Source organism: Leucoraja erinacea, chromosome 2 (genome assembly GCF_028641065.1).
Source record: "Leucoraja erinacea ecotype New England chromosome 2, Leri_hhj_1, whole genome shotgun sequence".
In the NCBI taxonomy this organism is placed as follows: domain Eukaryota; kingdom Metazoa; phylum Chordata; class Chondrichthyes; order Rajiformes; family Rajidae; genus Leucoraja; species Leucoraja erinaceus.
Genome location: NC_073378.1, coordinates 8,023,883 through 8,036,110, shown reverse-complemented (window position 1 = coordinate 8,036,110; position 12,228 = coordinate 8,023,883). Strand labels below are relative to the sequence as shown.

Sequence of the window (12,228 nt, the reverse complement as noted above, 5' to 3'; positions counted from 1 at the left end):
GACACAGTTGACGGAGGTGGGTGCAGTGCTCCTGCCGCGAGCGACTGGCCACGAGTATGTCGTCCAGGTACACAAAAACAAAGTCCAATCCGCGGCACACGCAGTCCATAAGCCGCTGAAAGGCCTGCGCGGCGTTCTTCAACCCAAACGGCATCCGCACAAATTCGAAAAGACCAAATGGTGTAATAATGGCCGTCTTTGGGATATCGTCGGGGCGGACTGGAATTTGATTGTACCCTCGCACGAGGTCCACCTTGGAAAATACGGATGCCCCAGCCAGATGGGCATTGAAGTCCTGAATGTGCGGGACCGGATACCTGTCGGCGACGGTCGCATCATTCAGGCGACGGTAATCACCACACGGGCGCCAGCCCCCGTCCTTCTTAGGGACCATGTGGAGCGGTGAGGCCCATGGGCTATCGGAGGGACGCACGATGCCCAACGCCTCCATCTGTCGGAACTCCTCCCGAGCTAGACGGAGCTTGTCTGGGGCGAGACGACGTGCCCGGGCGTGCACAGGTGGGCCAGTAGTGGGGATATGGTGCTCCACCCCGTGCTTCGGGGTGGAGGAGTGGAAGTGGGGTTCGAGAATGCCAGGAAAATCTGCCAGGATACGCGCGAAAGTCGCATCCACGGATGACAGGGGGCCATCAGGGCGTACTACAGGATCACCAGTACGGAGGAAGACTGGCTCCAGCGTGGCTGAGTGCATCAGGCGCCGCCGCTTGACATCCACGAGCAGTGAATGGGCTCTAAGGAAGTCGGCGCCCAGCAGCGGCTGGGAAACGTCTGCAATGACGAACCTCCACGAAAACGAGTTGCGGCCAAAGTTGAGGGGAATGGTGCGAAACCCGTAGGTGCGAATAGCACTCCCGTTTGCCGCGGTGAGGAGGGGGCCTTGTTTGCCCGCCCGGATGTCAGTGATGGAGGGAGGCAGAACACTCACTTCCGCACCAGTGTCGACGAGGAAACGTCCCCCACTGCGGCGATCCCAAGCGAAAACGCGATGAATCGTGCCGGCCGCCGAAGGAATCGCTGACGACCGGCCCTTTAGTTTCCCGAGAACGAACAGGGTGGGCGACAAAGCCTGGCTGCAGCTCCCCAGCGGCGATGGTAATAACACCAACCAGCTTTGCTGGCGTCTGGTTGAACTGCAGGCTGGTTTGAGCGCCAGCGACCTCCGCTGGCGTCTGGTGAAACTGCAAGCCGATTTGGCTGGTTTGAACGCCAGCGACCTCTGCTGGCATTGGTTTGAACTGCAGGCTGGCCGTGCTGGAAGGACGTGCCTGCTGCTGAATGCGTAATGGCCGCCGGATTTTGCCGCGGGGGCCGACCGGGAGCAGTGGAGACGCGGTGGATAGCGGTCCCGACCTGCTCTGAGTCTCCAAACGCCTCGGGAAGGACGTCCACTGCTTCCAGGTTGCGATGGCGAGAATTCCACAGCTCGTCGGCATGTTCACCCAGCGCCAGCATGTCGGTAAACGGATCCCTGGCGAGCTGCATGCGAATGTCGGGAGGCAGCTGCTGCAGGTAGGCATATTTAAAGAGAAAGCACGGCTCATGGTCCCCCATTAGGGTGAGCATGTCTTCCAGGAGGGCAGACGGCTGGCGGTCGCCCAGGCCGTCCATTCTGAAAATGCGAGCTGCCCGCTGGGCATCACCCAGGCCAAACCTCCTGATCAGAAATGCTTTAAGGCCAGCATATTTGTTTGTTACCGGGGGGGCCCTGAGGAAAGGCTTAACCCGCCTCGCGGTCAGTTGGTCAAGCGAGCCAACCACGTAAAAGTACTTAGTCTCATCCTGCGTGATACCTCGCACAGCAAACTGGGCCTCTGCCTGCTGGAACCAGGTTTCGGGTTCTTCAGTCCATAGAGTTGGGAGCTTCAGCGCAACAGCGTTATTATCCATCACGACGCGTGATGAACGAAGTCGGGGTCACCAGTGTAGTGGCCTGGTCAAGGTCAGGAAAAGACCGGACGCCAGGCGGATTCAAAAGAAGCTTTTTAATTCCAACAGTTCAAGAACACACACCGACACTCTTATCTCTACCCCTCGGGAGTCGACCGGTAAACCCCGTGGCAGACCTACGCCCCTGTCCCTCAATCGTCGAGGGGGATGATCCAAGGAGTGGCCTACCCCCCAGGGACCGCCACAACTCCATCATGACCACTGTGGATGTATTTCACGCATTATATATTTGCTTGAAAATGTTAAAGCAATCGTGAATGAATTTCGCTGTCAGCTGCACAAAAGATTTCAGGAACAAAATTTATGTTATTCAATAAAGATCTTCCAATGTCATGCGTACTGAGATACAGTAGAAATATTTCTTACATAGAAACATAGAAAATTGGTGCAGGAGGAGGCCATTCAGCCCTTTGAGCCAGCACCACCATTCATTGTGATCATGGCTGATCGTCCCCAAGTGGAGGCCAAGTCAGTGGATATTTGTGAAGGCAGAGATGGATAAGTTATTGATTAGAACAGGTGTCAATGGTTTGCGTTCTTGGGTAGAGCTGCTGCCAAGCCAAGCTGTTGCTAAATCAAGCTGTGGCACATCCCCATAGGATACTTTCTACAGTGTATTCGCAGAAGGTGGCAAAATTCGTAGGAGACATGCCAGACGTCCTGAAGTAGCAGAAGCATTGATACGCACACTTGATTGTTGCCTCAATGTGTTGGACAAACACAAATTAGTGGTGATATTTTCCACTTAAAACTCTTGACTATTACATCGGTTGATGCGGAGGAGTGCTGGGTCCACCGTTGTTCATTATTTACATTAACAACTTGGATGTGAAAGTGTGTGGTACGGTTAGCAGTTTTGCAGATGACTCTGAAATTGGTGGTACAGTGGGCCAAGATGGTTATCTACAATCACAATGGGATCTTGATCTTGATCATATTGAATGGCGGTGCAGGCTCGAAGGGCCGAATGGCCTACTCCTGCACCTAATTTCTATGTTTCTATGTTTCTAACTGGACCAATGGCAAATGAAGTTCAATTCAGCCCAACACGAGCGGTTGCATTTTGTTGGGGCAACCCAGATAATGACATGCACAGTAAATGGTTAGGGCCTGGGGAGTTTTGTAGAACATAGGCACTGAGGACTGCAGATACATAGTTTTAGATAAGAGGAGAGGATGAATGAACTGTGGCGTTTTTCCCTTGGGCATCGGAGGCTGAGGGTGACCTTACAGGGTTGTATAATGAGGATCATGGATGAGATGAATGGCCAAAGTCTTTACCCCAGTGTAGGGGTGGGCAGGATTTTAGTGTTAGGACATTAAAAACAACCTCAAGACTGTTAAGGGGCTGTCCCACTTGGGCGACCTAATTGGCGAGTTTTGAAGAGTTTAGGAGAGTTAGAAAAAAATGTAATGTTGAAGACCTCCTTCGACTATGTTGAAGACCTCCTTCAACCAACTTTAGGGAAATTGGACACCGAATAGTGGAGAGTGAAGACTACCTCTTTCGACCTCCCATCGACTATGATGAAGACTATCTACGACTACCTTCGACTACCCTCAATTACCAACGACTAACACGCCAACCTACTACGACTAAACAGGGAGATAGGGGACCTGAACGTGTGGCTGAGGAACTGGTGCACGGGGCAGGGATTTAGATTCTTAGATCACTGGGATCTGTTTTGGGGTAAGGGGGAACTGTACAAAAGGGACGGATTCCATCTTAACAGGTGTGGGACCAGCATTCTGGCAGGCAGGTTTGCCACTGCTACACGGGTGGTTTTAAACTGAATAAGGGGGGTGGGGTGTCGAATGGGATAGTGGAGGATGGAGTTAAAGGGAAAGGGTGTCTTAAATGTGTGAGCGTAGAGACAGAGGGGTGTAAAATGAGGGTAGAAACAATAGGTAGCAAGGTGAAAAGTAAAAGTGGCAGGCAGACAAAACCCGGGCAAAAATCAAAAAGGGCCACTTTTCAGCATAATTGTATAAGGGGTAAGAGTGTTGTAAAAACAAGCCTGAAGGCTTTGTGTCTCAATGCAAGGAGCATTCGTAATAAGGTGGATGTTGAATGTGCAGATAGCTATTAATGACTATGATATAGTTGGGATCACGGAGGCATGGCTCCAGGGTGACCAAGGCTGGGAGCTGAACATCCAGGGATATTCAATATTCAGGAGGGATAGAGAGAAAGGAAAAGGAGGTGGGGTAGCGTTGCTGATTGGAGAGGAGATTAACGCAATGGAAAGGAAGGACATTAGTTTGGAGGATGTGGAATCGGTATGGGTAGAGCTGCGAAACACTAAGGGGCAGAAAACGCTGGTGGGTGTTGTGTACAGGCCACCTAACAGTAGTAGTGAAGTTGGAGATGGTATCAAACAGGAAATTAGAAATGCGTGCAACAAAGGCAAAACAGTTATAATGGGTGACTTCAATCTACATATAGATTGGGTGAATCAAATTGGCAGGGGTGCTGAGGAAGATGATTTCTTGGAATGTATGCGGGATAGTTTTCTAAACCAACATGTAGAGGAACCATCGAGAGAGCAGGTTATTATAGACTGGGTATTGAGTAATGAGGAAGGGTTAGTTAGCAATCTTGTTGTACGTGGCCCCTTGGGCAAGAATGACCATAATATGGTTGAGTTCTTCATTAGGATGGAGAGTGACATTGTTAATTCAGAAACAATGGTTCTGAACTTAAAGAAAGGTGACTTTGAGGGTATGAGACGTGAATTGGCCAAGATTGACTGGCAATTAATTCTAAAAGGGTTGACGGTGGATATGCAATGGAAGACATTTAAAGACTGCATGGATGAACTACAAAAATTGTTCATCCCAGTTTGGCAAAAGAATAAATTAGGGAAGGTAGTACATCCGTGGATAAGAAGGGAAATCAGGGATAGTATTAAAGCGAAGGGTGATGCGTATAAATTAGCCAGAAAAAGCAGCATACCAGAGGACTGGGAGAAATTCAGAGACCAGCAGAGGAGGACAAAGGACTTAATTAGGAAAGGAAAAATAGATTATGAAAGAAAACTGGCAGGGAACATAAAAACTGACTGCAAAAGTTTTTATAGGTATGTGAAAAGAAAGAGATTAGTTAAAACAAATGTAGGTCCCTTGCAGTCAGAAACAGGTGAGTTGATCATGGGGAACAAGGATATGGCGGACCAATTGAATTACTACTTTGGTTCCGTCTTCACTAAGGAAGACATAAATAATTTGCCGGAAATAGCAGGGGACCGCGGGTCAAAGGAGTTGGAGGAATTGAGTGAAATCCAGGTTAGCCGGGAAGTGGTGTTGTGTAAATTGAATGGATTAAAGGCCGATAAATCCCCTGGGCCAGATAGGCTGCATCCTAGAGTACTTAAGGAAGTAGCTCCAGAAATAGTGGATGCCTTAGTAATAATCTTTCAAAACTCTTTAGATTCTGGAGTAGTTCCTGAGGATTGGCGGGTAGCAAACGTAACCCCACTTTTTAAGAAAGGAGGGAGAGAGAAAATGGGGAATTACAGACCAGTTAGTCTAACATCGGTAGTGGGGAAACTGCTAGAGTCAGTTATTAAAGATGGGATAGCAGCACATTTGGAAAGTGGTGAAATCATTGGACAAAGTCAGCATGGAGTTACGAAAGGTAAATCATGTCTGACGAATCTTATAGAATTTTTCGAGGATGTAACTAGTAGCGTGGATAGGGGAGAACCATTGGATGTGGTGTATCTGGACTTCCAGAAAGCTTTCGACAAGGTCCCACATAAGAGATTAGTATACAAACTTAAAGCACAAGGCATTGGGGGTTCAGTATTGATGTGGATAGAGAACTGGCGGGCAAACAGGAAGCAAAGAGTAGGAGTAAACGGGTCCTTTTCACAATGGCAGGCAGTGACTAGTGGGGTACCGCAAGGCTCAGTGCTGGGACCCCAGCTATTTACAATATATATTAATGATCTGGATGAGGGAATTGAAGGCAATATCTCCAAGTTTGTGGATGACACTAAGCTGGGGGGCAGTGTTAGCTGTGAGGAGGATGCTAGGAGACTGCAAGGTGACTTGGATAGGCTGGGTGAGTGGGCAAATGTTTGGCAGATGCAGTATAATGTGGATAAATGTGAGGTTATCGATTTTGGTGGCAAAAACAGGAAAGCAGACTATTATCTAAATGGTGGCCGATTGGGAAAGGGGGAGATGCAGCGAGACCTGGGTGTCATGGTACACCAATCATTGAAGGTAGGCATGCAGGTGCAGCAGGCAGTAAAGAAAGCAAATGGTATGTTAGCTTTCATTGCAAAAGGATTTGAGTATAGGAGCAGAGAGGTTCTACTGCAGTTGTACAGGGTCTTGGTGAGACCACACCTGGAGTATTGCGTACAGTTTTGGTCTCCAAATCTGAGGAAGGACATTATTGCCATAGAGGGAGGGCAGAGACGGTTCACCAGACTGATTCCTGGGATGTCAGGACTGTCTTATGAAGAAAGACTGGAAAGACTTGGTTTATACTCTCTAGAATTTAGAAGATTGAGAGGGGATCTTATAGAAACTTACAAAATTCTTAAGGGGTTGGACAGGCTAGATGCAGGAAGATTGTTCCCGATGTTAGGGAAGTCCAGGACAAGGGGTCGCAGCTTAAGGATAAGGGGGAAATCCTTTAAAACTGAGATGAGAACTTTTTTCACACAGAGAGTGGTGAATCTCTGGAACTCTCTGCCACAGAGGGTAGTCGAGGCCAGTTCATTGGCTATATTTAAGAGGGAGTTAGATGTGGCCCTTGTGGCTAAGGGGATCAGGGGGTATGGAGAGAAGGCAGGTACGGGATACTGAGTTGGATTATCAGCCTTGATCATATTGAATGGTGGTGCAGGCTCGAAGGGCCGAATGGCCTACTCCTGCACCTATTTCTATGTTTCTATGTGTCTATGTTTCTATGTAAACCTACGAGTAAAAAAAGTATCGATTTTTTCCATGGTGACCTTTTTTTTACTCGCGGGCATTTTTCAACATTGAAAAATACGCCGCGATCTAGCTGAGGCCTCGAGTATGCGGGGACTACTCTCGAGCATGAAGGGGAGTTACAAAGACCTCCTTGGACCACGTGTCGACCATGCAGCAAGTACGAGTCGAGGGCAAACTCGCCAGAACTCGCGGGTTAAGTCGCCCAAGTGGGACAGCCCCTTAACATGGGTTGGAAAGATTTGAAGGAACAAAGAACTGCAGATGCTGGTTTATACTCAAAAGGACACAGAATGTTGGAATAACTCAGCAGGTCAAGCAGCATCTCGGGAGAAGATGGATAGATGACGTTTTGGATTGAGACCCTTCTTCAGACTCAGACTGAAGGGTCTCAATGCAAAGCGTCATCTATCCATGTTCCCCAGAGATGCTGCCGGCCTGTTGAGTTACTCCAACACTTTGTGCCCTTTAAAGGTTTGAAGAGTATGGGTTAGGCGCAGGCAAGTGATACTAGCGCATTAAGCAATTTCGGCACCATGAACAATTTTGGCCATAAGGCCCATTGCTGTGCTTTGTAAGCTCTGTAAGTCTGTCTCCAAAAATACAGTACTTCCGGGAATGAACAGTTCCAAGAGCGACATTTAAAACCAGCGAAACTCGCAGTTCAGTATCGAGTTTAGGGAGATAGATTCCCAATGAAAAACGTGTTGCAGCCAGCAGCAGGTCATTGACATGAAATCACATTAATTTATCTCAGATAGCTCAAGTTCAAACATTGACTAACAATTCAGATCCAAATCAGAAAGTTAGCTATCTCAGGTTAACATTTAAGAAAACTAGCTTTTACTGGCTAATTTGTGGCCATTAATTCTCAACCAAACATCAGCATTCGAAACGTGTTATTGTAAAAGGGGAAGGAATGAAAAAAAGACCCAAATCTCAATGTTTGATTTATAACCATATAACAATTACAGCACGGAAACAGGCCATCTCGGCCCTACAAGTCCGTGCCGAACAAATTTTTTTTTCCCCCCCTAGTCCCACCTGCCTGCACTCATACCATAACCCTCTATTCCTTTCTCATCCATATGCCTATCCAATTTATTTTTAAATGATACCAAAGGTCCAGCAGAGACTGCACTTCCTGCGGGTGCTCAGGAAGAACAACATCACACAGAGGCTGCTGCTGTCCTTTTATCGGTGCTCCATTGAGAGCATACTAACATACTGTGTATGCGTGTGGTACACCAGCTGCACAGTGGCTCAGAGGAAAGCGCTCCAGAGGGCCATTGACAAACGCCCAGAGGATTGTCGGCTGCCCTTCCTTTAAATGAGGACCTACACATGCACCAAAAAAAACCCAGAATATAATAAAGGCATCTCCCACCCCGGACACTTCCTGTTTGAACTGTTGCCGTCAGGCAGTACAGATCCACAAGGACAAGGACACTGCTATAAAAGCACTACCGCAAGGAACGCAGGGGCGATACAGACTAAGGGACTGTGGTAACTGAGAAATCGACAGAAGGATGGAGGGTTGGGTGTGTATGCGTGCTTTGTCTGTGTTTTTTATTTATTGCTTATCTTTATTATTTTACCGTGGATGTTTCGTTAGCTTTAGAAATGTTTGAATGCTGCACTGACTGGCTGACATTTTAAATTTCGTTGTACATGGCCCATGTTACAATGACAATAAAGAAACTATTCTATTCTGAACCTGCCTCCACCACTTCCACTGGAAGCTCATTCCACACCGCTACCACTCTCTGAGTAAAGAAGTTCCCCCTCATATTACCCCTAAACTTCTGTCCCTTAATTCTGAAGTCATGTCCTCTTGTTTGAATCTTCCCTATTCTCAAAGGGAAAAGCTTGTCCACAAGCTTGTAAGATTTGTTCCTACATGAACAACATTGCGAATAAATGAATAAATATGTCTTTATTTGATTAGTATGCGTGTCAGGGGTTTTGGGGCGAGGGCAGGAGAATGGGGTTGAGAGGGAAATATCGATCAGCCATGATTGAATGGCAGAGTAGATTTGATGAGCTGTATCGCTTATTTCTGCTCCCAGAACTTATGATATTCTCGAAATCGGGAGTAGTGTTCACCACATACCAAAGGTTATTTTTTTGTGAAGAATCACTTGCACATAAGCTGTTGTTTTGCGGGATGAAAAATTCCACCATTTTGTTTTAAAATTTTATTTCAAAGTTAAAATATATATATTTTACTCCCAATGAGAACTGGTAAAACATTAAACAAAATGTACTATTAATCAACAAATATAAAATATATGGAAGACAAATTAACCAGAATTGAGATACAGTTCACATTACCAACCTGGCAGATTTGGATTATGTACAGCGCTTAATCAGGCTGCCGTATGAGGACAGGGGCGTACAGGGACAAATAACCTCATTCCCCATCACTGAAGTCAAAGGTTGTCATTGCTCAGCACCACCACCACCTCCAATGAATCTCACTTCAAGTTCAGTCCATCAGATGTTGCTACACTGGATACAGTGCAACTCGACACACCGAAGCATTCTAACAGACACCTTCGAGGTCAGACAATTATTCAACGAAAAGGAAGTAAAGAAAATGAAACCCCTGAAACATCTAACAAAATAAAAGAAAAATGACTGGCATAACTAAATGATCAGGCTCGCATCGGCAGTAACACAATGAGTCATTTCACACAATGTCCAGTATTTTACACTGCAAAGTCCCGCCTAATGTATTGCAGGAAATGATTTCTGTTGTATACAATATGCACTGCCATGCGACTAATTATACAAATGAATTTAATTAATCCCCATACCATCGACACCCGATTTTAATTCTAGTTCGAAGGGGAGGGAGACACCCATTTCCTTGAGGAACTCCAACCCACCTCAGGGGCTAAGTAAGAAGCCCGAGCCAAGGCTGGATACCAACCTTGGCAAATCAGAGATACTTCACGTCTTAAGACAGAGATAGGAAGGGCTGGACAAACTCACAATCGGAATATTATAGTCACTAACTTGGAGAAACAGTTGCATAGTTTGCACAACTGCAACAATGTGTTGCTTACTCCATGTGTCAAATGCCTTTCTTAATAAAAGTTTGTGCCTTTAGAAAACAACTACACTAAAAGAAGCTGAGGCTCTTGCTAAAATGTTGCTCTACAACCTTCGTCAATCATAGAACAATTGCGGTGATGTGGATGAACAAATGGGGTACAGATGTAAGGCAAGGTGGGAAATTGATGGCTTTGCCTAACATGCCCCCTTCTCATTGGCACTAACGTTTGGTGAGTTCACCCTCAGATGTGCTGCATTACATTGGCAGTGAAGAGTGGGGAGATGTGGGATGGGGAGAGGATGAGGACAAGAGGGATGAAACCTATTTTCATCATAACTACTCTCCAGTATGAGTATCGGGTTCTCACTAACATTTAAACTTCAGACCAGCTGTATCCAGGTGAAAACACCTTTCTGTAGGTAATAGGGAAGAGGACAAGGACTACTTTTAGTAGTCAATGAGATTTATTGCACACGCACAAAAACGTTTCCTCTTGTGCTACAGTTTGAGGTGAAAATTCTCTTTTTTCTTTAGCCAGAAGAACCAACTTAAGTTATGTTTTTGCTGAAGCCCATGACAAAAAATTGCCTTTCCCCAATACAGCCTCGACAATGTTACCATTTACTCAAATTTCACAGCCCAGGGAATCAAGCGTTCAACTGTGACCAACAAAAAAAATCACCTGCGATGCCATTGTTTTTTTAAAGAAACCTTTCACCTCCATTTGTCTGGAGGTCGACTGGGTGATTAATTTCCATGGCTCAGAGTTTTTACAGCACTCTGTCACTGATTAGAATTGCATCTGAACTTATATACCATAAAAATACTCTACAGCCAAGAAAGAAAACCCAAACTGTAACAAAAAAAGCCTATAACACCTTATAAAGTAATAACTCAGGGATAGGAAGGAAAAATATTTTTTCCCCCTCAGGACCCCCTGTAGAAGTAAATGTGTCTTATATAAAACCACAGAGATTACTCTCTATACCCTCAAACTTTTAAATGGAGTGCTCCAATTTTTCCCAAGACTTGTGCACTGCTGTGGAGCTCCTTTAAGGTTCGAATGGCATAACCAAATGACTAGTTAACTAATTAACAGGCTCTATGTTTTTTTTCTTTTGCTGGTGAAGCAATTGACTGTTGTGCTTAAAACTGTGTTTCTTCTTGTTCCAAGGAATGAGGGGGAATGTGGCAAGAGACTGGGAGAGACCCAAGTTTCTGGAGAACTGGATAACGCAAAGGCTTGGGCCGGTGGAAGGAGCGGCGATTCTGCACCCGCTTGGCTGCTGCAGAGTGCATCTTAGTGTCTTTGCTGATCAATGGTTTCTGCTCCTGTGTCCCTGCATCCTTTGGATTACTGTCCTCGCCCTCTTCACAGAGCGTGTCGGTGTATTGCACTTTTGCGTTGAGTTCTTTGCTGTCAGAATGAGGAAGCTGGACATCCTCATTGAGGCTTGCTTCACTGACCTTGTCAACAGCAGCTTTGGAGAGCGTTTCAGCAGAATCCTCCTCTTGTGCGACCACGTGTTCGGAGATGGTGGGCACCTGGGTTTCTACGTTTTCCAGTGAGGAATAGCTCGGCACCCAGTTCTTCTGGAGATAAGGAAAAACCCTCGAGGGCCTGTCAGCACCAGAGTCATTTTGACTTGCTTGGTCATCTTTCCAGGAAAAGAGTTTTTCATCCAAGTTGGAAGGGCTAGGTAAAGGAGGGGGACTTGGGATTGTCTTGGAGTTACCTGCACAAAAGCAAAATAAATTCAGTGTAGGAAAACATGTCGCATTTAATCAACTGAAAGATGAAAAACCATCTCAAACTGTTCAATTTTGCTTCAGTCTATAGATTTATTCATTTTTTAAATGGGATACAGATGTAACTAAAATCTAGATTTCATTGTCTATTACTCATTTCCATGGACTTAAAGGCAGTGATGACTCCTCATTGCTGGGACAGGTCACATTTGGGGGCAAGCAGCTAATCACCGTCTCCTCAAGGCTATGGCAATTAGCAATAAACAGCCCAATTCCTTCCCTCTGAAAAATTAGTGAACCAGGCAGATTTTGCGATCATTTCACAGTTACCATTTCCAATTTCCAAATTCTTTAAAATTTCAACTTGTAATTTATTATTTCAGGGCAAATTCTCCAGCTTCTGACAGTCATGAGCCTGGGATCAATGACTTGAAATTTAAGCACGACCAAAAAATAAAAAAATAAATGGAAAAGCACTTTGGAAGCAACTCAAAACAAAA

At 45.9% G+C, this 12,228-nt stretch overlaps 1 protein-coding gene across 1 annotated transcript in view; it reads right to left on the bottom strand.

Moving 5' to 3' along the window:
• Positions 1-9,101: 9,101 nt before the first annotated feature.
• The window catches only part of LOC129706890 (sodium/hydrogen exchanger 3-like), a 198,801-nt gene continuing 195,674 nt past the window's right edge, over positions 9,102-12,228 (bottom strand). Inside the window, exon 17 of the mRNA XM_055651510.1 lies at positions 9,102-11,715. Within this exon, the coding sequence (XP_055507485.1) occupies positions 11,712-11,715 (4 nt within the window). The 3' untranslated portion in view covers positions 9,102-11,711. The remainder of the gene's footprint in view (positions 11,716-12,228) is intronic.